The 26,298-nt window shown below is 38.2% G+C and overlaps 3 protein-coding genes across 7 annotated transcripts in view; 1 reads left to right on the top strand and 2 right to left on the bottom strand.

Moving 5' to 3' along the window:
* Positions 1 to 1,368: 1,368 nt before the first annotated feature.
* Positions 1,369 to 8,365, bottom strand: r3hdm4 (R3H domain containing 4). Its single transcript, XM_042415699.1, has 8 exons — positions 8,174 to 8,365; positions 5,970 to 6,127; positions 5,661 to 5,782; positions 5,334 to 5,451; positions 5,171 to 5,256; positions 4,062 to 4,147; positions 3,270 to 3,325; positions 1,369 to 2,664 (listed from the first exon to the last, which is right to left on the bottom strand). Exons 1-8 carry the CDS (start codon positions 8,212 to 8,214, stop codon positions 2,561 to 2,563), a joined length of 771 nt encoding a protein of 256 aa, XP_042271633.1. The 5' UTR covers positions 8,215 to 8,365; the 3' UTR covers positions 1,369 to 2,560.
* Positions 7,708 to 13,067, top strand: LOC121899919. 4 transcript variants are annotated; one of them, XM_042415698.1, is made up of 4 exons: positions 7,708 to 7,962; positions 10,527 to 10,798; positions 12,233 to 12,453; positions 12,926 to 13,067. In XM_042415698.1, exons 2-4 carry the CDS (start codon positions 10,706 to 10,708, stop codon positions 13,065 to 13,067), a joined length of 456 nt encoding a protein of 151 aa, XP_042271632.1. In that variant the 5' UTR covers positions 7,708 to 7,962; positions 10,527 to 10,705. The 4 variants fall into 4 exon arrangements, with proteins under 4 accessions (XP_042271632.1, XP_042271630.1, XP_042271629.1 ...); XM_042415696.1 differs by having other exon boundaries at positions 10,398 to 10,798; XM_042415695.1 differs by having other exon boundaries at positions 10,022 to 10,798.
* A 67-nt stretch (positions 13,068 to 13,134) lies between these two features.
* abca7 (ATP-binding cassette, sub-family A (ABC1), member 7) overlaps positions 13,135 to 26,298 on the bottom strand; it is a 34,925-nt gene continuing 21,761 nt past the window's right edge. For both annotated transcript variants that reach the window (XM_042415693.1, XM_042415694.1), the window contains 19 exons: positions 26,162 to 26,256; positions 25,523 to 25,555; positions 25,270 to 25,375; positions 25,105 to 25,179; positions 24,771 to 24,940; positions 24,220 to 24,397; positions 22,905 to 23,020; positions 22,233 to 22,377; positions 21,821 to 21,944; positions 21,359 to 21,488; positions 20,802 to 20,928; positions 20,337 to 20,399; positions 19,670 to 19,776; positions 19,403 to 19,544; positions 18,832 to 18,966; positions 18,245 to 18,348; positions 17,871 to 17,963; positions 16,042 to 16,291; positions 13,135 to 15,252 (listed from right to left, as the gene is read on the bottom strand). In XM_042415693.1, the coding sequence (XP_042271627.1) occupies positions 14,776 to 15,252; positions 16,042 to 16,291; positions 17,871 to 17,963; positions 18,245 to 18,348; positions 18,832 to 18,966; positions 19,403 to 19,544; positions 19,670 to 19,776; positions 20,337 to 20,399; positions 20,802 to 20,928; positions 21,359 to 21,488; positions 21,821 to 21,944; positions 22,233 to 22,377; positions 22,905 to 23,020; positions 24,220 to 24,397; positions 24,771 to 24,940; positions 25,105 to 25,179; positions 25,270 to 25,375; positions 25,523 to 25,555; positions 26,162 to 26,256 (2,670 nt within the window). In that variant the 3' untranslated portion in view covers positions 13,135 to 14,775. The remainder of the gene's footprint in view (positions 15,253 to 16,041; positions 16,292 to 17,870; positions 17,964 to 18,244; positions 18,349 to 18,831; positions 18,967 to 19,402; positions 19,545 to 19,669; positions 19,777 to 20,336; positions 20,400 to 20,801; positions 20,929 to 21,358; positions 21,489 to 21,820; positions 21,945 to 22,232; positions 22,378 to 22,904; positions 23,021 to 24,219; positions 24,398 to 24,770; positions 24,941 to 25,104; positions 25,180 to 25,269; positions 25,376 to 25,522; positions 25,556 to 26,161; positions 26,257 to 26,298) is intronic.

Below are 26,298 nucleotides of genomic sequence, written 5' to 3'. Positions count from 1 at the left end.
ACATCTACTGTACATACAGTATACATTCAAAGCCGTATCACCTGTCTACATAACAAAGAGACTTTATGAGTGTAAACTGAGCACTGTACGTGTTGCAAAAAATCCGACATTAAATCTTAAAGTACATGGACATTAGCAATTTTTAACAATAGCTCCTTATCTTTTCTTTGAATATTGACACAACTGAAGTAACATTTGCACCTTGTGTACATCAGTGTGCAGTGAAAGCAGCGGTAATGATTTATTTTACAGGTCCGTTAATTTTACACTTATTTCCTGAAGATTTTCTGAGTAATTTGCAGGTATTTAATGGTTCATTTTTGGGACATTTTACAGAGAGGATGGTGCAATTTGATACAAAATGTAAGAAAAAACTGAAAAAGTGTTGAGCTGTTAAGTATCCCTCATTATATTTGGGTTCATACGTAGTTGTTAATTTGCAAAAAATCTTAATAAATCAGATTCTTAACAATTCTTTAACTGACATGAAATACTTGGTTTTCAGCGTGTAGTTTTGTGTGTCACACAGCAGCTACTTTTAGGAAAGTATTGAAAACCTAATACGCTAATACATCGTTTGATTTTTTGCCAATTAATAATTTTGCATGAATCCAAAAATAATGCACTTACTTACCAAACCAAGTTCACACTTATTTGTTTTTTTCTTATAATTTGTACCTAATTGCACCACCCTCTGTGTAAAATGTCCTAAAACTTAACCATTAAATACCTGCAAATTACTCATAAAATTTCCAGGAAATTAGTATAAAATTAAAGGACCAGTAAAATAAAATGTTACCAAAGCAGCAGCTGCGTCTACAAGGGATATGTCCAGCCACAACACTGTTAGTGGAGCATATAAGTGGAAAAGAATAAGACTTGCAATTGAAGCCTAAAACAACATTTCGGTGGATGTGTAACAGTTGTTCCTCGCTTATTTCTCGGTAGTGTTCTGTCAGATGACTCAAAAACGCAGCTGAAACACATCTGGTGTAGACAAGGCGTTAGTTAACCAGAGACAAAGCTAGCAGAGATAGATACAAAGAAAACACGTTTTTTCCCCCAAAAGTAGATCCTGAAGAAATTGGGCGAGATTTCTTCTCCTACATAAGACAGACATGATTATCTAAGATGTTTTTTTTACTTCCCAAATATATTAGAAGCTGTTCCTTCACACTGTTGACAAAAAGACATTTACTTCTTTACCTATGATGAGTAATGTGTCTGTGCATATAGAGATATTACTAATATTCATGCTTCTTACCTCACTACTGACACAAATCCTACTGGCTAATCATTCAGGCAGTGATGCATTTCCTTTGTCTTAGCACCTGTACACACTGTCAATCATAAATTAGAACTAAAGACTCACATCTCATACAGTCTTTATACAGCAGAAACAGGTTCCAAGTAAATCTTCCATTCATTTTATGTCATTACTGCCAATAGTTGATGTTTCAGCACTTTTTAAAAATAGTTTTTGACCTTTAATATGAGCTCACTACCCACAACTACAACTTCCCCACCAATCAGTGTTGGAAGATGTTGTTTCTACTCTTAGACATCTCATGGCAAAATTAGGATTGAAACTCATACGAAAAATATTAGTGATATAATGACATCAGTTAGTGACATCATCATCATTTCATTTGTAACAAGATGTGTAAGAAAACTTCAGTTGACAGTGTTCACCTGACATTAAAGTCAACAGTATGGCAATAATGTGAGATTTACTTACAGTTAGTGTAAGATTTAATGTCTGAACTTATGTTGTGAAATTCTATTATTTGCATTGTCAAAAAGAACACAGATTATTAATATTTGCCTGCTGTTAATCATATTGAAATTTGCTTGAATTGTATCATGAACGCCACATTAACTGATCAGATCATGATTTTACTACATTGTTGCAATTTTAAGACTCATTCATGAGAATTATATGTTACTATATCCATGAGTAAATAAATAAAATTGAATTAATTTCATTGCCAACGCTGTATGTGAACAGCAGTTAATTATTTCTTAAACAAGAGTAAAAGTCTAAAGCCACACCAGCCGTTTCATGATACTGTAATGCTTATTAAACACCAGAAAGTTTAATAATCTGCTTACTAGTGGGGCAAAATAATGGCTTGAGAGATGTTACCTAAATCAAAAGCGATCATCTCGTGTATAGCTGGACATCTCAGATTGAAGCTTGTCAGGCTCAGCTCTGTTAGTCGTGGGTCATATTTCATCAGAGTAAGATTTATGTGTCAACTTGTGCTTTGAGCTGAATGCTAATAAATGCTAGCATACTCGTGTTTATGTAGAATTTAACATGTATACCCTGTATACACACAAGGAGGTGAATGAACTGATTTTGTTTATAGATAAAATTAATGGAAAATTTACTACAGAAACCAGAGAAAAAGTAAGCAGGCATTTTTGCGTCTGTGAGACCGGGGTCGAGTTTGGCAGACATTACGTACAGACCGCGTACTTTAACTACATCTCACAGAGCTCCTGCCTGCAGTGGAGCCACATGGAGGGAGAGGGAGAACACAGCATGGTCCTTGTCTCAGCTCATCTGCTCCAGGTAGGCAGACAGCAGGAGGCCGGGAGGCAGGAACTCCTCTTGTTTGTTCACCACTTCAGTCTGACGTGACCCATTGTAGTCGGTGCCTGAGGGTCCAAACAAACGATAAGCAGACTTTGATCATACTCATGGGACTGCAACATGTTGAGCTGGCTTTGTAAGTGCTACTCGGCTGTGTAAACAGGATTATCTAAACAGGAGAGTATCCATAGTTAATAATAAAAAAACATCATTTTGAAAGCCTTAATACAACTGTTTAACTGCTATAATTATGTCTCGAGGGTTTTGATGGCTAATACAATATTTTCCAAATAGTTAACTGTTGGTTCCTGCCTTTATTTTTAATCAAAGTGTTACCATGTATATACCAAAATGTATAAATTCATCACCTTTCTCAGTATTTTCTTATTGTCAGTGTGGAAAAGCCATGAAATTGTTCAAAATAATCCACCATGAACAGCAGGGCAACATTAACGTCTGTTAACGGGGGATTAAGTTACAAAAATGTCATTAAACAAATTTCCTTTTTAAAGATCACAGTATTTTAGTGCAGAGCTATTTTTACACAGATGGAAAATCAGACTTTAAACAGATGTTTTTCAGATGTTCAGACAGCATTTTCCATCATATTTAAGGACGCTCATTAGTTTGATAAATTGGCCCAGTATATCCAGCGTGTATTTCCACTCACTTGCAGAGACGAGGTCCATATACTGGCAGACGGCGTGAAGCAGCAGTCTCTCAAAGCTGATTCACAAACACAAACAACAAAGTCATGACTTCACACTCCTTCAGTTGCTCCTCAACAGTGTCTATTTACAGAAACAATCAACTTGATTCAAGCGGAATACTTCATTCCTGCTGGAGTGACCCAGTTTCCACCAAAGTGACACTTGTTTGCCATTTTCTCACATCTTGTTTTAATTTGGTGTGTTGTACAGTAGTTCCAGCTGCTGCGATGCCTCCATTTCCTTTCATGTAATCTAATACAAATGGATTTTCCAGTTGGGGAAACATAATTAGGTTCTATCAGCCTGAGCATTCAACCTGTATCTTTATATTATGGTGAGTCATAAAAGTCTGACTGTATGTCTGTAGAGGTTTTAACCAACCGCCTCTCTCAGCTATGTACCAAATTATGTAAAATACAGGTAATCTGGGAAACAGTGGGGGGCTTGTTTTTGTAAGCTCCTCTCCAAAGGACGGCCAACATGCCTCCACAAAATCAGAAAACTGGGATATTTTTCACCAGTGATGTTGGAGGGTAACACAGCTCAAGGACGAGGACCAAAACTTCTCAACAACAGCTTAACAGAATCAGATGTTGGATGTAAACTACGAGTTAACGTACAAAGAAAAAAAAAAAAGAGATATTTTAACATCCCTCTTCAGGCCTTCACGTAAGTTTTTCACAAACTCGATTTATATAATTAATGGTTTCTTTGTACCGGAAACCTGAGAATATAGAAAGAGGATTTTTTACCTGCTGGCGAGGTTGGTTGTGTAAACTGAGTGAGGTTGAGCATTGAAGAAGCTCAGAAGGTGTTCCTCAAGCACTTCCAGAGTTCCCTGTGAGGAGAATAAAACACAGCAGTGGGCGGCAGGAAGAGAAACACTATCCTGTAACCACAAAGACGTGTCTCCTTATGCATGGTAAGTGCTTGAGCAAACACTGAATGTATCGTTTTCCAGCTTTTTGGATGTAGTGCATGAGCAGATTTTCTTCTTCTTTCCTGTCATAAGCCACACTTAGATTACAGATGATTTACTGTTTGACAATAGGAGGATAAATCTGGTCTGGTCAGTATAATGTTTGCTCCACAAAATCTGGTGCTGTGGCTTAGTCTGCAGAAATAATCTGAATCCTCCTGAACTGCTCATATGGGGGGATTTTAAATCTGTTTGTCATTTGCAAAACTATATTAAAAGGATAGATTCACAGTTTTAAAACAATAGTCAAGTTTCCGTATGAACATTAAAACAGGTTTTGCTTGATTTAATCATTCCCCCTGTTCATACTGGCCATTAGACTTATGATTTATCTGTCAGCTGTCCAAGTATGTCAAATAAAGTGGATATCTTCTATAGTTACAGCTTTTTTTAGTAAAAAAAAAATCTATCTTTGTGTCTCGAGGGAAATTGTTTTCCTGTTCAGCTGCAGTGAAATGATCATAACTAAAAGGACAGTAACTTTGAAAGATATCTACTTTGACTAATTTGGATGGCTGAAGCTTCATATTTTTGCACACAAGGAGGACCCCCATCACTTACACTGAAAGTGTGTTCTGAAGGGATCTCTTAATGGTCAGTATGAACAGGAGGAATGATTACAGCAAGAAAAACATGTCAATGTTCATTTGGACACCTGTTTTAGACTTGAAAAATTGTGAACCTGTACTTCAAGGCATGCCACTGATGTTCAACAAACCAAAATAGCCAATGAGATACATGTCAGCTAGGAGAAGGAAAGAGGTTTGGGTTTGAAGAACAGCTGAAATGCAGGCAAGGCTCGCTGTGAATTAATCTAGCCCTAACTGACATTATATCAGTGACAAAACAGCAAGTGTTCAAACTTGAAGAGATGACACTCACCATGGGGATTTGTTTTCGTTTCAGAGTCGCTCGCAGCCTTCGATCGATTCTCTGGAAGCAGTCCTGAGCAGTGAAGGCAGGATTTACTGTGGAGAGAAGGCTGTTAGCCAACGCAGCCTTTCAGACAAAGACAAACATTGACATTTTGACACCAGATGCTCACCATTCCTCTGGTCTTTAAGGAGCCGGTTGGCATTTTTCTTCTTGGCATCCTCCTGCTCGAGCAGAGACAACAGCCTCTCCTGCTCCTCACCAGAGCAATTCATGAAGTCATTCCAAGGCTACAACAACAAGAGAAGGAGCAATACCAGTTTGTTTAAAAAGGTTTAATAAAATAAAAAACTTTATTTTATTTGTGAGCTTATATGTTTGACATCACGTCTGGATCAGAAATGCCAGACTGTCTTAAAAGCTAAGACGGTCAATAGTGCTTAGAAGGAAATAGGCAAAGCTGAACTCAAAGAGCAAAATGTAACTGCAGCTGATTCACCTCGACGTAGTTTCCGTTGGTGCAGGCTTCAGTGAAGATGGACGGGATGGCTGGATTACTGCAAACCTCCAGATCATCTTTGGAGCACTCATCCTTCTCAAGAAGATTAGCAAGGAAGCGCGCTGGTTTTCAGAAAAGGAGAGAAGAGACAGATAGAAAGTGGTGTAAATGTTTTTTTCCTTTGTTGAATTCATATTGATGCATTGGATAAAAGCCAGGTAACCACAGACTTAAAAGCTTTTCCTGCATCGCTCAGCCTGCGGTGGATGACAGTATCGTATAATCCGAGGATGTGAAATGAGATCTTACTGTTCTCCTGTCGGCGGAGGCTCTTCTTGCCTTTGGCTCGGGGAGTGAGGTCAGAGTTGCGGATGGCTTGATTGATAAAGAACTGCTTCTTTTTGGTGGGAGACACTCGTTTGGCGGGAGAGCTGGGCAGGGAGCTGCATTTACGCTCCTCTATCAGGCTGCAAAAACACACAAGATGTCATTTGAATCTTTTTTAATCACACAATTATCCTTAAATCCTTGAACCTCATCAATCTAAGTTACTTCATGACATTGGATTGAAGTTTGCTTTATGTTGTAACTTTTTTTTTAACCCCATTTTCCATCAATCTGATTTATATACTTCAGTCAGTGATTAAATTTTGTTTCCAATGATGTCCAGTAAATGCAACAACCTGTGAACGTCCAGGCATATAATGCAAAGTGAAATCTTTTAGGTGCAGGCAGGTAGAAATGGTGACAATGTCAAACACAGAGAACAAGCTTCTACGCAGTATACAGGATGAGGAGAAAGAGTTTTGTTGTTGTTTATCCTTTTAATGGTCTGCACTTTTCTCAAGCATGTAGTGCTGCAACTTACAATAATTTTCATCACTGATTAATCTGTTGTTTATTTTATCGATTAATCGATTGGTCATTTCGACTATAAAATGCCTGAAATGGTGCAAAATGTTTCTTGTTTTGTCCCGACCAAGAGTCCACAAAGATATTCAGTTTACTATCATTTAAATGAGTCAAAACAATTATCAAAACAGTTGAACTAGTTTGCTGTTGATTGACTAATAAAATAATAGACTAATTGTTGCAGCTGTAGAAGCATGCCGGTAAGAGAAGCAATACAGCTAGGGCTGCAACTAACGATTACTTACATTGTTGATTAATCTGCCAATTATTCTGCATTAAATCATCACATTTGAAGAGCTGAAACCAGCTAATGTTTGGCACATTTGCTCAAAAATTACTATTATTCGACTGTAAAATATTGGCAGATTCATTTCCCGTTGACGGATTAATCATTGCAGCTCTAGATACAGCCCGGGAGTTTTCAAAGATAAGAAAAGCCACACTGTCCTTCACCACCAGTTCTCATGAGTGCATGTTCAGTACAAAAGTCCGAGGGTGCGGCACTTCAGAAACAATCGCTCTGTCTTATCCACAATAGCTTACTTACAGCATAACCTGCTGAATGTTGGTGCAAAAATGATGCAACAATAAATACTAACTAAGACTTGGAAGGCTGAAGCTTCATATTAGCTTCAGATAAACCTTTAAATACATTTTTGCACAGTAGGAGCCTTGTGGATTTTTGTCCCCATCACTTACATTATAAGTGCATTATGAAGGGATCTTCAAATGATCAGTATCAACAGAAGAAATGATTAAATCAAGCAAAACATGTGTCAATATTCATTTAGGCGCCATATTGATTTAAGGCACACTTGAAAAATTGCGAACCCGTCCTTTAATGTGCTATAATGCCTCTGTTTAATATCTGCAGTATTTATAACTGGATCGTAGCAAGAAGGGGCATCCTGCAGCAGCTTCAGATGTAGGTCAGTGGGTTGGTGGGCTCTGTTTAGGATCCGCCTCTGCATGTTTACTGCCAACTTGCTCAGCTGATGCAATTTTTAGCCTGTGCCCTGCAGGTTAGCACCACTACAGCAGGGTGGTTTGAGCAACATAATGTAACTGGGTTAGTTAAAGGTTTGTCAAAGGACACATTGCCAAACTTCATGTATAAACCAGGCATTAATACGGGTTTTAATTTAACTATAAGCAAAATGTTCCTCACACTCAGCTTCCTTATGTCTCACTTCTGTAACCTAATCTTTTCATATTGACAAGGAACCAGGAAATCTGTACAAAATATGAATAATTTGGGGAAACACCCAGAGCACCGTTTTCAGCTCGTTTGTTGGTAAAAAGGTGATTTAATTGGATGACAGCAAAAACACAACAAACATGTCAGCTAGTTAGCAGCTAAAAAGCTAACGAGGACGGCAGCTTTAACTCGGTAACCTGGTAAAATCTCAACATTTAACCTGAACCAAATTATCAACCATGAATTTGTCGACTTTTGTTGATTAGCGAGTAAGCTGATGGGATTTCTGTTAAGCTTAAACGGGCTACAACTCCTGACATAAAGCTAGACTAGCTGTTTAAATGGAGTTGTGAGCTAATTTGATGCTAACCGTTAAGTTAAGAGACTCGTAATTTTCACTCACATATAATCCTGTTCTTCATTGTTATCTGTCAAAACGACCATCTTATTCAAGTAAAACAAACCACAAGAACCCGCGTTGTGGCTTTTTTCTTTTACAAAACGTGTCAAAAATAACAACAGTTGTAACGATAAATAAAAGTTAAAACGGTTTAGCAGCTTCTTTTGTTAGCAGCTCCTCTGCTGACCCTCCCAGCGTCGGCAAAGACCAGTGGAGAAGTAAGAGCTCTCACTCTGTGTCTAAAACAAGACTCCAACGTCTCATCACGTCACCACGTAAGCGTGTTGCATCGACCAATGAAAAAAAAGAATCGAGAACGCATCTTATTATTACTACTATCTCCATTATTACTTAGTACATAACAATCAACATTGAAAATAAAGGTGATTTTCTGGTGTTACACTGAATTTGGTGACCCATCAGATTTTGTGACCTTGCAGTGTTGGAAGAATTACTCCTTTACTTAAATAAAAGTATGTGGTATATTCAATATATTTTGAGAAAGTACATCATTAATGAGTCAATGCATAAGTAGCATTTTAATATATCACTCACAGCCCGATTTTCTGCTAAATTAGTAATCTAAGTAAATTTATCTGATAATACTTCTATACTTTTACTTAGGTAGGATTTTTATTTGTCATGAAGTATTTTTATATTATTTTACTTAAGTAGTAAATGCGTAATACTTATTCAAATAATGCAGGTTACAGAATCTGATGGGTCACCAAATACAGTGTAACACCAGGACTCCAACTGACCATAATTTTTACATTATGAAAAGAGTTTCCTCTAATCACCTGGTGCCTTTACTGCCTGCCATTTGGGCGTGTTTATGTTTAACAGACCTAACAGAACAAGCTAAAAACACAACTTTGACATATGATCACCATAAAGTTACCAAACAGTTGCCTATTCACACATCCAATGTACATGGACCAACATTAGTATTCACTGAGAGTCATTTTTATGTCTACCTGACACCTCTCTGTTGCTCTCCACTAACTCCTGAGAGAAACATCTGGCAGTTTAGCTGCTAAATGCTTCATTTTTTTTCACTATGTTGTTTGTCTGATGTTTGGTGCTGAGCAGGAAGCATACAGTGGTCTTATCAGAGCTTGTTGCTTAAAAAAAAATTAAAAAAGAGAAAAGAAAAGAAAAAAAAGCTGCCTGCTGTTGCTAGAAACAAGGTTGATGAGAACAGTTAGACTGAACAAAATGGTAAAGTTGCAGCCATGAAACCAAAACAAGCTAAAAGACGCTAAAATGGTCCACAAGGCTGAGGAGAGCTGCAGAGTCGGGTGATAATTCTTGGTGGTTTGGTGGCTTTCAAATTACATATAATCATTTGATTCATTGTTGATATAAAAGTATGGATTTTTGCAGCTTTAAAATCAACTAGACTCCAGCTTTTATTTCAGTGGCCTTCAATGTACCCACTAACAGTCACTACAAGGAGACTAATGTTAATGATTATGAATAATTTCCCTCATTTGTCAGAGTTAAGTTGTGTAAAGCCAACATGATACAAATGTGCATAACTGGAGTGTGATTTGTTTTTTAACTCCTGGGTGATTCATCTCTCTAAAAGATAACCTTTGGCACACCTCGTCAGCAAATAGTCAGTCATAACTTACAAAATAAAGCCACTTCTACCTCCATCACCTGCAAAATCAAGCAGCTTTGAGTGTTTTCAGCTCAGACATGAGCCCTTTTTATCCCTGATTTGAAACGACTGTTTCCAGTCATCAGGAATGAAGGAGTTTGTGTGCATGTTACCATAACAGCCAGTTTAATAGGTCTGCCACGTAGTCATCTAATTGTTCTGAGGCTTTCTCACTACTGCTGCAGAGAAAAGGAGCTGAGACGCAAGTAAAAAAGCTCTGTGGAGTTTGGACAACATTTTATTTCTTAAGAGGCTGTTTTGAGAGATGTTTGGACAAATCCAGAGAAGAATCACAAAGGTGACTTTATACAAATTTTGGAATGTGGAAAGAAAAGAAGACAAGAGCAGAAAAACTAGGAAAACATGAACCAAACACATGTCCGATGATTGTGGGTGAAATGATGAAATCAGCTCCCAGGATGAGGACTGTAAAGTCAAAAGAGCAGATTAAAGTTACCACATCGAACAGCAGATCCAATGCAGGCAAGGTTACTACTACATGTGAAAAATCAGGTAATATAATGAGGCTTTGTGTCAACTTGATGCCTGTTTTGGCCTCAGCTAAGGAGCCTGTGGAGGAGGAGGAGAAAGAAGAGGAGAATACCTGTATGAATGGAAAGGAACCAGAAACCAGCAGCAAAAATAAATTGGCTGAAGAGATACATGCTGATCCAAATGTCTCTCACACAGGATTAACTTTGGACAGAACCACAGAAACCAAACAACCAGTGAGTCCTCGGTTTGTTCTGCCACCGATAACTCAACCTAAACCACCTCCTGAGTGTCGTGATTGTCAAAAGACTAAGAACTGCCAGACACTCTTACCTCCCATCAGTTTATCTGAGCAAACTACAATCATCTCTCCAAACATGACGGCTAAAGGCTGTGGAGGCGACCGACCAGTTACAGGACAAGCATCAGACAGCAGGACCTGGATAGACAATCCTCTGTCCTCTAAAAGTGTGAGTTAACAGACAGATCACTGTGCCTGCTCCTTGAAGGATAAGTCCACAATTTTTCAAGTCTGTCTTAAAACAACAGTCAGGTGCCCATATGAACACTGAAAGAGGTTTTCCTTGCTGTAATCATTCCTCCTGTTCATACTGGCTGTTAAAAGATCTCCGTCAAATGTGCTTTCAATGTAAGTTATGGGGATCTGAAGCTTATATGAGGCTTCAGCAGTCTGGGGTAGTCATATCAAGTGGATATCTGCCACATTTACAGTCTTTTTAGCATCAAATTCCCTCTTTGTGTTTCCTCGGACACTGTTTCCCTGTTGAGCTGTGGTGGAAATATAATAACAAAAAGAAGGACTTTGGCACTAAAAAGACTGTAACATTGAAAGATATCTACTTGATTTGACTCATTTGGACGGCTGAAGCTTCATATTAGCTTCAGATAAACTTTTAAATACATTTTTGCACAGGAAGCGGCATGTGGATTTTGTCCCCCATCACTTTTAAGTGCATTATGAAGGGATCTTCTAATGGTTAGTATGAACAGGAGGAATGATAATGGCAAGAAAAACATGTTTCACTGTTCATTTCCCTACTGACTCGGAAAAACTGTGAACCTGTCTTTTAAAATCCTGAGATAACAAAATGCTGCTCCTCAGGTAGAAATAGTTCAGTTTCAGTAAAAGGGGAATTAAAGAAAGTTGGATTTATATGAACCTTCATCAGCAACTTCAAAGAACTGCATCATCATCACACACAAGCCCGACACAGCGACCTGAGATTGAGACGACACGATTGAGTCACAATTTTGCACAAGAGATGTTTTAAAAGCCAGAAATTGCAGCAACTTCCTGAGCAGTGATTGATTTACTGGCATTGTTTAGAAACTATACGTATGAGCCTTGCCACATACAGCATGTACACATCATCTTTCCTATTGCCACTTTGCATTAGTCAGAGTAAACAAAAAGACACTATGAGACATTAAAAGTCCAGTTTTCACCTTTAAAATTCTCCAAATGTCAAAGGTGGTGAAAATAATATGATACGCTCATTATTACATTTGAAAATTCTTGCAAAATCAAGAAAATTTGGTACAAAATGAAATTTAAAGAGTAAATACATAACACATTATTAAGGCAAAACCTGATGTATATACTTTAAGAAAAGGAAGTGTAATATCTTAGAAGATATATAGCTTTTTTTAAAAGATACTCAGATACAAAACACACAACAAAAAACACTAAAATCAATAGTTTTATAGTTTAGGGCAATTTAAAAAACATGACTCAGAAAAATTAGATTAAAATCAATGTTAAAGAAATGAGTTTTTAAATAAAATCTACTCTGCTGCAGCATCTGGGTCTATCTTCAAACTATTTTGGCTTTTATAAGAGTTCATTGTCTGACCCTACCCCCTACCCTCTTTCCTTTTTGCAGCGGTCTGCGGAGTTTCGTCTTCCTGACATCTCCTTGTCCAGTCTGGAGGCTCTGCTGCAGACGGTCACACAGAAACTGGGGAGGAAACGTGGAGGCGGTGACGGAAGACCACAGAGACGCTTCCAGTCTGACCACCTCCTCACGGTCGAACACTGTCTCAGTGAGAGGAGGGTCGGGCAGCAGACTGAACGCTGCGCTGAGGAGGGAAAACTGAAAAAAATGTATGTTTTTGGTGGTTCTGAGGAGAATTTGGCAAAATGTTTTATTTTCCCTCAAGTACAAACAGGGAACGTGGAATATCATATATCAGATGATATGATTTATAGTTTTTTTAAAACTATAATTTGCACATTTTATAATTTATTTAACTGTTTGCTTTTTAAGATTTCTTTATGCTGCTGACACTAATTTTACCATTTCCTGATGACCAAGTATGTATATTTTAAGATATTGACTTTAAAATATTGTTGACTGTAGCCTAAAATACAAAAAATACAAAATTGAATGAAATCAATTATTGAAGTGTTTTTGCTTGATGTATACATTTTTGCAGAACAACTAATCGGTTTATTGTTCTGAATAAGAGCATTTTCTATGAGCTCATCTGGATAATTGAGACAAATCTTCACAGTCATGAATAACTTCAGTGTAAAGAAAACCCTTACATGTGTCTTCTGTCTTTACTTTAAACAGTCCAGCGGTATCAGGCACATCAGTGGGAGGATGGAGTGTCAACAAGCGGCGGAGCGTCCCTCCTCTCTGCTCCGCACCGAAACCAACGCTCATCCTCACTATGACCAAGAAAAATCTCCTGACTCCCAACACGCTGCAGTGACTTGTCAAAAAAACAACAAACTGGACTCATAGTGATTTTAAAAAGGACAAAACATTCACAGCAGACGTAACGTATACCCATGTTCTCTTTACTAGCATATTTTCAGTATACAGTGTACATCTAATGTTCAAGTAGAACAGTTCAAGCATAATACCTTAAAAGTACATTCAGTAGTAAAGACTTCACTCCAAAATGAGACATCCAACATAATTTGATTACATTTTTTGTTTCAGACTTTAAGTTTTGTGTTGTTTCAGCCTTTTTCAAGCCAGCTGAGGCTTTTCAAATTACATTTCCACATATTACATTGGAGTATTTTAACGCAGCAGTTTACATTTTGGAGTGAAACCGTTCTGTTTATCTCATGCCTATACTGTAGTTACATCATGTAACAACTTCTGAATATGTAACAGTGCATTACAGTGCAGTCAAAACCAGCTTTGGACATTCATTTGGCTTTTTTTTTTTTTTTTTTTGGTTTGAAAAGAAATAAATATCCAGTTTTTTTGATTAAAAGAAACATTTAACAAATAAAAAAATAGTTAAAAGTTGACCAAAGGCATTGTTGTTGTTGTGTCTGGTGTTTACAGCTCAGACTGAACATAATAATTAATTCTCCATTTCAAATGGACAAAACAATGTTGTTGCAGACCTTCATTATTTTATTGATCAAATTTGAAAATTTGGCATTATGTTAAAGAATCTGAAATTATGTCTACAACGCAGAGTCCCACCCATGTACCAGGACTTCAGAGCTTATCCAATAATTTAATATTTTTCAAATATTTCATTATCTTTTCTAAGAATTTCTCTACATGTGATCTACGTATATGTAGAAACAAAATTCATGATCTCATTCTTAAATAACAAAAATGACAGTAAATACCAGCCAGGTGTGTTTTTTTTTCACCCCTCATTTGAACAGTGATATTGTCACCAAATGACAGATCACAGAAAATAAAAAAAAGTTTTTAAAAATACGTTAACATGTATAGACAAAATAATGATTTATAAAACGATAAAAGTTGTAAAGATCATCATTAAATATTTAAGAGGTATTCAATAATAAATTGTGTCTCCACTTCAGAGATACTGTATATTATTCTGGAACAACCCCTCAAATACTTTCTGATGTATAAAATCAGCTCAATAATGACATGTAACAAGTACTCGAGTTACTATTTGAGTGCGTGCAGCATTTTCTTTTTTAAAGTGCTTTTCTGCAAAATAAAGATAAGATTGCGAGAGGTCTAATGATTGAACCCTGAGGAACGCCACTCTTTGTTTTGAACCTATAAATATTATGTGAGGATACATAAACTATAACTTTGTAGTGATGAGACTGACACAGAAAGAAAAAGACAGTGTAGAGACACTGTAAAGCTACCGATCAGTTTACGGGTGAACAAGGCACCAAAACCACATTAGGAAGCATTAACTTTTGGTTCTTTCTTCAGAGGAGGTAAAGAGACATATTTACCTCTACAGAGTCAGTTTCACCTTAACAATATCACTTTCAATGTCCATCTTTTCCACTTTTTCTCCACTTTTTTTTTGACTCCAAAAGATGGACTGTTCTACGTTGCATATGGAAGTCGCTGCCAGATTTGAGTAACATTCAACTGAATAGAAACAAAGTGATAAAAAGCTTTTAGCTGTAGTTGGTCCTTTCAACCTGAATCTTCTGCTCATGCTGCACACGTCCACTTCACAGCGAGCTGTCCTGTGTGTTGGTGCCGACTACAAAGAGTGCAGAAGGATCTTTGCTGGAGCTCTCTCCTCTGTGTTTGGACCCACTGGGTTTACTGGTTTCTCCCTGAGCGCCACTGCTGTTTGAGCCGCTGCTGCTCCTCCGACTCATCTTCTCTGGCTGAGGTATTCTGCTCATCGCTGTACCGCTGCTTTTCTCTCTGTTGCTTTCTTTAGACTTACCTTTACTAGTTTTAGCCTGTTTTGATTTACCCTCTTTTGGTTTGCTGTCGGGTGATTTCCCAGGTGTCAGGTGATGCTGCTGCTGCGGAGGCTTGCTGGGCTGGAGGGGTGTGATTGACGGCTGTGCTTGGACAGTGGGAGGGTTAAACCGGTTGAGCAGGGCAGCCATGTTGGTCTGTACTGTCCCGTTGCTGATGAGCACCTCTGTGAGGCGATCGTCATCAGTCTGCTCTTTGGCAAAGTTGACAAACACCTACAAAAATCAAGTAGCTTTAATGTCACAGGAATTATTTGATTAATTCATATTAGCTTGGTCATCTTTTGAGAAAATGAAAGTCAACCAGCCATCACTTTCTTTCTGATAACAGATCTAAGTATGCATGATAACTAATCTTGATCTGCATGTTTGGAATAGGCGTGTTCAGGATTGTAACAAACTACAGCACATTATAAAGACAGTGAGTAAGACCATCAGAATCGAGCAGACATCAGCAGAACAGCTTTGTAATGGCGTCATTTTAAACCAGGTACTTGGCATCTTGAATGACCAGCTCATCCGCTCTAACAGAAGTTATCAAAACTACAAGTTTTAAGCGATCCTTTGTTCCAGCTGCTATCTAAGCGTCTAACACCTGCAGCCGTCTGTGCAATCTGTAATGACAGCTAGCAACACTATTGCACTGTTTATCTTTAGTTTTATGGTATACATTTGTATATATGTGATTTTTTTTAACTTAACGTTTTATTTCTTGGTAACAATTGCAAAACTCGTGTGTAAGGTGTGTGTTAGTAGATCATAGACGGGTGTTTTTATTTAGGGAGGATGGGTAGCTACCCAGTCAACATACTGGATGAACCACAGTGAGACGATGACGTGCATCTTTTCTGTTTTCCTGTATTTTCTGCGCTGTATTAAGAGATCTAATTTAAGCCTGTTATGAAAGAAAACATCCCCGGACTGACTGACACATTCTATTAAAAGAATATCCAAGATATTCCAGAGATTTAAATGCTTTCCTCCAAGTTGCATCCTTCTCCTCACCTGGTCCAGAGTGGTCTGTGAGACAGAGAAGTCAATGATGCCCAGATCCTCATAGTTATTGGCCAGAACATTGAAGACACGAGCCAGGCAGCAGGCGTGTGAGGGCAGCTGGTACTGCAGCACGTTCTGGTGGCGCTCCTTCAGGTCGATGCTGGGGAAGGAGCTCTTCATGTAGGTGTTGATGGGGCAGGAGTCCGGGTCCGTTTTAGTGTCCGCCAGATGGAGGATGATGGTGTAGCCGTCACCAAACCTAAACGATGACAGACAGAAAGAAACATTATTTATGGTGTAATATATCATATTATCATTACTGTTCATAATATATCATTACTATTTATTGGAATTGGATTAAATAAAAAAGAATATGTAACTACTAACACAATACAGAAACAAGTTAATCTCATGTGCTTCTACAAGATCATAACAAAAGTTATTCTACACAAGAACATACAGATACTCATACACGTAATACAGTTGCTTTGTGAGGCCCTTAAATGTCGGAGCTGTTACTTTTAATTGCCTGACTGTGTTGGTCTGAAGTGAAAATGCATCAGCCAGTCAGCCTCATGATGTGTGTTCTTCTGAGATGGATGGTGCTACATTTTAGTGCAGAGTGATATACGCAGTTTACTGTGTGCAGCTTACACCAGGGAGTTTTTGAACCAGTTGAGGATCTGGTTTTTCATTTTTTGAACAAAATGTTCTTATAACATATGAAATCAAAAACTCTACAGCTTATATTCTCCTCACAGTGATTCTATTTCTTTGGGTCACTTTGAAAATACTTTGTGTTTGAAAGAAAGATTTGATGGTTCCAGGTTCTTAAATGTGAGAATTTACTGCTTTTCTTGGTCCTGTATGATACTAAATTAAATATGTTTGGGGTTTTGGATGATTTATTGGACAAAGCAAGACATTTAATGGTGCTTCTATAATGTTGTGGTGGACATTCTTCATTGTTTTCTGATGTTTTATAGATCAAACAAATAATTACTTAATCAATAATGAAAATAATTGTTAGTTGCAGCCCTATTTGACTTCAAATGGGAACATTTTATTAAAAATGAGAACTGGATGGGCCACTTCACAGAAAGCAAGATCCCAAAACACATTTTTCTGGAAAATAAATTGAATAACTGTTAATGGATAAAATTAATTGGCAGGAATGTCTGTTTCATACAAATCCAGAAAATGAACAAATCAAAGAACTTTCTCACATTGATGCAAAAATCATATAAAAATCCAATATTGCTATAAAACAGTCCTCCTCCTTGTGATAAATACTACAGTATTAACAGTAAGGAAAAATTAGGACTGTTGACAAAACATAAATAATTGAAATTAAAATTAAATGACTTTTAGCTGGTTGAGATTTCTGACAGATGAGAGAATCACGTGTGAAAGCTTTTAGTTTAATGGCATTGATGATGATGATGATGACTTGCACATAAATTGAGTCAAATATTGCGGGAACAAACAATGTAAGTGTCCTCATTTGCTCTCTTTGGTAATTTCTCTCTTCCAGACATCTCGTGACTGTAAACCTCAAGTGACTCAATCAAATGGCTTCTTCATAGATCTCGTCACCTCAGTGGAGACGCTGAACTCAAGAAAGCAAACTTTGTTTCTGCCCAGTGTTAATTCAGTATTTGACACAGATGAGGAAGGGTGAAATCAGGCGATGTAGAGACGTGAAATATTAGATCTTAATGTGGAACGACACAAATCTCCACAACATTCATTTAGACTGATTAAATGTATGTAAAATTGGTGACAGTTAGACAAAAATATGAAGATATAGACGAGGTAGGAATGTGGCGTGAGGTTACCTGTTCTTCAGGTGTTGTACAGATCCAAGACACTGGAACCTGCCGTTGACCATTATGGCCATTCTGGTGCAGAGAGCCTCACATTCCTCCATACTGAACATACAGACACCAGATAAAATCAATTTTCTTTTGCACACTGAGGAAACTACCAGCCAGAACTGATGCAGTAGTAGATACAGTATGTTATAGTAAAGAGAGTGACAGTAATCAGTCTGAACTGATATAAAAATCACTTTCCATCAGTGTTTGTATTTTTCAGCGCTCCACAGATGGAACAGGGGGTTGTCGGTATTCCAACTGGGTATTATAACCTTGCATTAGATTGATATGGACTTTTGATGGATTTGTATAATTTAGTGAACATCTCCTCCTACCTGTGGGAGGTGAGAACTACTGCTCTTCCCTCTTTGGTGACGCTGAGGATGCAATTCCACAGAAACCTTTTAGCCTTTGGATCCATGCCGGTGGTGGGCTCATCCTAACAAGAAGGAAAGAAATCAAAGTGTGAAGGAAATAACCAGCAAGAATTGAGATAAAATAAGAGAGTTTATGTGTATGTTTTGAAAAAAAAAAGTTGATAATGAAAAGTTTTTCTCAACATTTTGCAACACTTTTTATCTGTATGTTGTTTAATGAAAGAGTTGTACAATGTGTTACTGTGTGAAATGTTTTTCTTACAGTATAAATGTAGTATTTGTTTGGACATTCATGTATTTAAGTTTCTTTATCATATCAAGGGGGAAAGATGACAATTTATCTTCAGCTACAATGTCTCTTTGCAACCAATAAATGTGTCTATTATTTATCCGACCCTTTATTGACAGGTGAAACAGATAATAGAATTTGGTTGGCCATTAGGTGACTTTAAGTATCTCTGAATTCTTAAGGTTTCACCCTCTGTGTTGAGAAACAATCTTAGTGTTTGCTCTCCGGCTTGTTGGTGAACAAGTTAAATCCTCACCAGGAATATGACAGGCGGAGACCCGATGAGGGAGATGGCAGTGGAAAGTTTCCTCTTGTTGCCTCCACTGTAGCCTCCAGCCTCCCGCTCAGCGTACTGGGTCAGTCCCAGCTTCTTCACCCCCCACTGAGCCACCTAAAGGACAGCAGAGAAAGAATGTCACTGTGACATCCTGCACACTGCAGCTAAATATACACGTCCATCCACAGGGGAATGCCAAACCTTTTTAAGTTTAGTGTAGTATAGAAAGACAGTGACAACTGTACACTGGCTGACTGACCTTGACACGTGAAATGTTAAGAACGTGCAGGTTATGCAGAGCAGTGAAGTATCTCTTCACACTTGGACTTTTATAATTTAGAGATTCAGTGTCATTTAATTTGAACACAGTACAGGTAGTTAAATGTGTAAAGAACAAATGGGAGAATGTTCATTCACATCTCTACATCATATCTTGCTGTTATAATTTCGATCTTGGGGTGAACTGTTCCTTTACGGCAACAGTTCACCCCAAGATGTTTTTTATGGGATATACTATTCGATCTTGGGGTGAACTGTTCCTTTACGGCACCTTGGCGACAGACTCCTCTGGCACCCCTCGCATGCGGGCGTACAGCTCCAGATGTTCCCGACCTGTCAACAGGTCGCTAATAGCGTCAAACTGTGGGCAGTAACCCATCAGCTGGTGGACTCGCTCCATCTCTGTCAGGACACTGAGAAACAACAGAAACACAGTTTCACACTTCATTTGTTCTGGTTGACGTCGTTTAGCAGATGAAGCCTTTATAGAGGTTGAATTTCAGTTCCTGCAGGAGTGGGTGGTGGAGAAAGTTTATACCTGTGGTGGTTGAGGAAAGCCTCACCACAGGTGATGGGCGTGTCTCCTGTCAGCATGCGAAACGTAGAAGTCTTCCCTGCTCCGTTCACCCCCAGCAGACCAAAACACTGGAGGACAGAAACACAACAGTACCATGTTACAAATTCATATATTCATACAACAGCTAGAGGCAGCAGCTGGGACGTCTCCCTGGATACTATGTGAATTTATTTGATCAAAAATTGGATAAAAGTAGTAGTAATAGTTGCAGTTCTTGTGGTGATAGCAGCTGTAGCAGCAGTAGTAGTAGTATAAGTATGATCACAACAACAAATGTAGGTCTGGAAGTAGCAACAGCAGTATTTTTAGAAGCAGCAGCACAGGTGGTAGAGGTAATAGTAGCAGCAGGAGCAGCTGTAGTAGTAATGATAACATCAGAGGCATTAGCAGTAATCTCACTGCAGCAGTAATATTGGTTTTTATATATATTAATAGTAGTTGCAGTTCAAGAAGCAATAATTGTGTTGTAGGAGAAAATTGTGATTTATTAATACAGTGGCAATGAATAACAATGTTTCAGACTACAACAGTAACTGCAGCAGATAAACAAGGCTGCACTGCTGATTAGAACAAAAGTCAGACATTTTATTAATTACGGACTGTTACATTTGGTGTTGTTATCTCTCACCTCGCCGCGAGGAATCCCGAGACACAGACGATCCACTGCCGGCTTCCTGCCTGCTTTGTAAACCTGAGAAACACAAAACACTTTGTTGCACTGACAACCAGGAATTCACTCTCAGTTTAGGATCAATTGAGAAGGTTTATCAAAGACTTTGCTCATCAATACGACTTAATACACTGATTATGTGTATTTGTGTGCGAGAAGATGCTGTGTCACTTTACTCATTGATACTAAACTCTAAGATGACACATGATGGCAGATTGCAATTCAAACAGAAACATGAGCCAATTAAGATGAACTGCACCTTCTGATGATCCTGCTTGTACTACCAACCAGTCGTACCAACATGCTCTTCAAATGTTTTTTATGGGATATCTTTTATGCTCCCATTTGGCCACAACAGCATTAATGAGGTAGATGACTTACAGTTTTGCTTTTACTTTTGTAAGGCTTGTTTGCTGGTTGTACCTTGCTGAGATCTATCATGGTGAGGATGTCGGCTTGCGCGTTGCCAGTTTTGACCCTCTGTCTCTCCCTGGCCACGTCTTCATCTTCTGGACCGAGAGGAGGCATCTCAGGCTCGGCCCACCACGGCCTGAACAGAGCAATACAACACCAGAGAATTTAATTTAGCTTTTTCTGCTTTACTACTGTGGAATAGTGTGTAAAAGTATGACAGCTACAGTCAAAAGTTTCCACTTTCCTATTCCCTTGAATGAGAAACTGTGTTCAAACGTTTGACTGGTTCAGATGCTGCAGTTCAGTTCTGACCAAAAGCTCTGTCTGCGTTTTATTAAAATACTTTTAAAAAACATCCCACCTGATTTCTAACAGGAACATCTGTATAATCATTACATGTTTAATTTCATTTATCATGAAAAATGCCAAAGGTCACTGTGCCAAAACAAGAAATACATTTGAAGACTGATCTTCTCTGGTAGAGAAGTGCTGGGATAAAAATCAGAAAAAGCAGAGAGGTTCTTCTGTTCATGGAGACAAGAGTCAGACAGGAGTTTTGAATATACCTGAAGCGAATGAAGAACTTGTATTGCAGCAGTATGGTGAAGATGAAGAAGATAACACCTTCAGCTGCCATTGCAAAGAGGTTCTTCCCTACAAAGTCCCACTGAAGAGGGTCCAGAGTCTGTTTGGTGCCTAGAAGAGGAATAATTGCACAAAGACATTCCTGGAAAACAATCTTAAGTCATGTGTTTTAGCACATTTTAACACAGAGTTAGTGTGTAAGCAAGTAAGTGCTCTGTAGTAATCTAGCTGGTACATAAAAGGGTCTAAACAACACAATATGTAGTATATTATATATTCAAACTGCGGTGCACAATCACCTCAACAGTGAAAAAGTTTGCAGTTTCTCAGAGTACAGGGTAATACTTTGTTTCTTAAATAATGAAGAGAAAGATATATACTATGCAGTAAATAAAAGATTTATACTCAAACAGCAGGAATAAAACCCCTCCTTCGGTCCGTACCCAGTCTCTGAAAGGCGTCTGCCATAGCCTGGTTCTTGGCCATATCGATGAGTCCTCGTCCCAGGCAGAAATGAGGGAAGATGAGGAACACCTTCTTCAGGATCCGGTTCACCTCATTCAAATGCTGGAGAGAACAAATCACCAATAAATCCTGGACTAGATAAAGAACTAAATAACAATTTTTTAATCACTGAAAGATAACTGCTCAGTGTGTTGCAACTTATGGCTTTTGTACCTTTATTTACTTTTACTGACGACATTTTATAACTTTGATAATGAATTTGTAAATTCCCAAACTTTTAAAGTTCAGAGCTGGATGTGACTGAATTCAAACTCTCACTGGTGGAAACAATGTTGCTGTAACGTGTAGCTGTATAGTTCAATGTTTATGCATGACTGGTGCAGTTTGTACCTCGTCTACAAACAGCTCCAACACAAATGTGGCGATGCTGCCGTTGATCCCGATGAAGAGGTTGATGGAGGTCAGAACAACGTAGGCCGTGCTTGGAACGGAGAACACAAAGGATGCTGGGTACATCAAAGGGGTGATGGACCACCTACAAGGAATGATTAGATAATCCAGTAAGTAAAGATAGATACTTTACTTTTGTTACAGACCAGGATTTGACTGGCGGAGGGGGACAAAAGAATCTTTGTCTACATAGAGACACATGAAAATGAGAAAATCATCATAACAGTAAATTCAAGTAATAAGGAAGCCATTTAAACTTAAATTAGTGGATTTGGGTTCATTTAACTCCATCATAAAATTTCATTCTGTGAAGATAATTAAAAGGTTATCAATGAAAATATCTGCCTTTGCAGTTATGTATGAATGAAAGAAATTAAATGAAAAGAAAGGTCAAGATCAAGACAAGTGCACAAGGAGGCTCTGAAATTATCTTTGGTGAATGAATAGGACATTAAAATATTGAGACAAACAGATCAAAAGAAATCAGTAGATCCTGAAACATTGGAACAGATATAAATCACTCTGATTATTCAGTCTACTCAGATAAGATGATGCATGATTTTAGGAGAGCAACAGCATTAAGAGAGGTCAGTGAAGTCTTCCTGAACGTACCCGTAGAGCAGGAGGAGCAGGACGAGAGCAGGCAGGTTGGTCTCAGAGACGTATGACTGCTGCTGGAAACTGATGAAGATCAGCACCACCATGGTGGCTGGGACAGTGTAGTTCAACTGACAAGATGACAAAATATAATTTCAGGAAAAAGAGGAAGACTTTCTTCTGTGTGTTTATTGAACCAGTGAATATTATTTTTCACTGAGCATCATCTGACGGCTAAAAATAAAGAACAAGATCGATACATGACTGTCCTGATGGTGCTAAAAGGCAAACACTGAAAAGTGTACAGATGTAATTGAGCTTCAAAACATTGTAACATTTAAGTTACCGGGTGTTCATACCAGACCAAAAACAGCCCTGCGTTAAGAGAAGGAGCTTCGCTGATGGAGGTGTGTTGTTTTAGGTATCAGAAGAGGATGAAATACAAACCAATGAAGCCAGTTGGAGTAATAAATCCATAAATTTGAAGGCTTATCAGACTCGAAACACTTCCCAGCTCTTTATAATACTAACAGACAAGATTTTGCAGCACTGGAAGGGTATTATGACGAGAATAATTTTATCCTTCATTTTGAGGATTGCCAGTTGAAATAGGCTGTACTCTACCAGGAATGTGTGCCTGCACATATTAGATGCTGAACAACATCTCATTTAAACTGCAGCAAAGGTTAAACTTTTTTTGCTGGACGATCCGGGCCGAGCCTTCTGGTCCCCAGCATTGGCACTTAAATTGCTTCAAGGCAGCGGTCTCATTGAAATGAATGAGGTGGCTTTCACACAGAGCTGTAGTCTGTCTGAATACAGCCTGAGCTTTGGAACAAGGTCCTTATCGCAAGCAATAACAATAAATGTAATAAAAAAAAGGTTTCATTTATGATAGAAAACCAACTCAGCCTTAATGTGGCAGTAAAATTATTAGTCGGCATATAAAGTTGATTATCTTAAGTCCATCAAGTAATATTAGATTCAGATTACATTTCATTATTTACAGAACTACTATTTTGACAGTAAAATCTGAATATACTGTAATTGGAAAGTAAGACAGAGGTCATGTTCCATTGATGAGGCACCTTGTAATCTGTGGCTTTTATTAATCTCAAAGTTTACACCGTCACTGACAGAATTAATCTGCTCCAAGTGTCAGTTTCTCCGCTGCTGTAATATGATGCATCACTAGACTCATTCCTTCCAATGAAGCTGTCCCACCAAATATGATAAATTACTTGACCTAACTGTCCAAGAACAGGACATTTTGAGATAGTTTTCAAAAGGAACACTTGTCACATTGTAAGAATATGTGTTGAGTACTGACCATGTCCCAGGTGAAATTGGCCAGCCAGTAAAGGATTGGTTTGACCCCGCTGACAAACTGAAGGTGTTTGGCTTTGCTGACTCGCTCCTCAATCAGGAAAAGGACAAAGCTGGCTGGCACAAAGGACATGGCAAATATCACGCAGATAGAAACCAGTACATCCACTGATGTGGCCATCCTGAAAGAGAAACACAGAGTCAGGTAAACACAAACAAAACATACTGTACATTATGACTGAGTCTAGCTAAATAGTTGTAAAATGACCCGCTGTTTTTGACTGCAGATATCCAATTATTAAATTAGCTGCTTCTGTGTAACTGGCTCAAGGTTCTCTCAGTCAAACTATCATGTATGCTACACATTACTGCCAATTAAAGTGAATTATTATATTGAATAGACTTGAAACTTCCTTCAAATAGGTAATCTATTGGGAATAAAGAGCCCTGATTGAGATAAATTCACCACTTGACAACTGATAGGGGTCAGTATATAAATATAAGTACCCACATCTGCCAACATCCACCCAAAAAACCCCACAGCAGAGAACTAACATGGCCATTTCGCTGAGTTGCTCCTTGGTGAGGTTGAGCGGGTGGTTGTAGGCGGTGATGCCGTGTTTTCTCCTCTCTGGACCTGGTGGCAGGCTCGCTCTCAACAGGCCGTTGTTCATCACGTTAACAAATGACACCATAGCATGCCAACCTTTGTTATTGTACCACACCTGAGTGCAGCGGAGAGAGACACATTTTTCACTATTAAAGTTGACTGTATGGCGAGAAATATCTACACACAGCAGATGTTTATGTTTGGCCAGTTATTGACAGAAAGATGAAAAATACAGCAAAAGTTAAGACATAAACACACAAAAAAGAGACACACGTTTACCTTGACGTTATTTTGACTGTTCAGTCCTCCCAGAAAATCCGGCAGTCTGTTCAGGAGATGATCCAGTGAACTATTCTGTGATGCACCAAAAAAAAACATCAGAAATATTAGAAACATTCAGGGAGACAGCAGGGTTGGTTAAACAAGCCTGAAAGCTCATTTCACCTGTGGAACTTGGTAACGAGTCCTGATTGCCATGATCGAGTCTTGGACATGATGCACCTGAGATAAAGTCTGGGTGGCGCTGCCCCCGAGGGAGAAGCCTCCATATCTGCAACACAGTGATTTAACTTTAAACAACTTCTGGAAATGTACCAAGTATAACAGTTTGTTTTGTGCCTGTCTGAGTACAGGATTCTCAAACTGCAAAATACTACAGTTATAGGCACTGAGGATATTTTCTATGCCAACAACTTACCTGAATTCATTCACCCACTTCTTGGTTTTCAGGCTGTGAATGACACATTAAGGGGAAACTGTGAATCTGTGAGGAAAATTTCTCAAGGAAACACAAACATGAGCTCTCTCCATTAACATCAGTGTTCTAACCACAGCCATCTGTCATTTTGATATTCAAAATATGACGGCATGCACTCTAAAATGAAACATTTTTTAGAAACATGCAGATATTTCAATTCTTTTGTCTCACATCATCATCATCATCATTCAGGGAAATGTTGGTCTGAATGCTGTTTGGAAAGTGTCAATATTTTGCATGTCATCAACATCAGCTATTAAAAATAAAACTATCAATAAGGTTATGAGTTGTACAGTATGTAGGCTACAATTAATCAGATTTTATATTAAACTGAAAGGCATTGATAGAGGAATAAAAGCATTTTTTAGTAAATTTCTTCATCAGGAAATAAACAATAATTATTTTTTTAACAAATAAAACTGGGTCTTGATCATTGACATTAAAGACAGAGACTGCCTGATGGAGGTTTAAAGTCTGTCCAATAAGCTACATTAAAAACCAAAAACTTTGACCTAAAGTGAACAAAAGTACTTAATACGGAATATAAAATACTTGTATGAATATTATTAATTGAAGTACCTTTTCTTAAGGATCTGAGAGTAGGTCTTCACCAGATAATCAGAGATGTTATAACTTGTCAGATTTTGGAGGATGTCTCCAGTCAACCTCTTAATCTAAAAAATAATAAAAAAAGCAACGAGGTTAGAAACAAGACC

The sequence above is a fragment of the Thunnus maccoyii genome, chromosome 7, assembly GCF_910596095.1.
Source record: "Thunnus maccoyii chromosome 7, fThuMac1.1, whole genome shotgun sequence".
In the NCBI taxonomy this organism is placed as follows: Eukaryota; Metazoa; Chordata; class Actinopteri; order Scombriformes; family Scombridae; genus Thunnus; species Thunnus maccoyii.
Note: the sequence above shows the minus strand (reverse complement) of the source record. Positions and strands in the feature narration are given on the sequence as shown.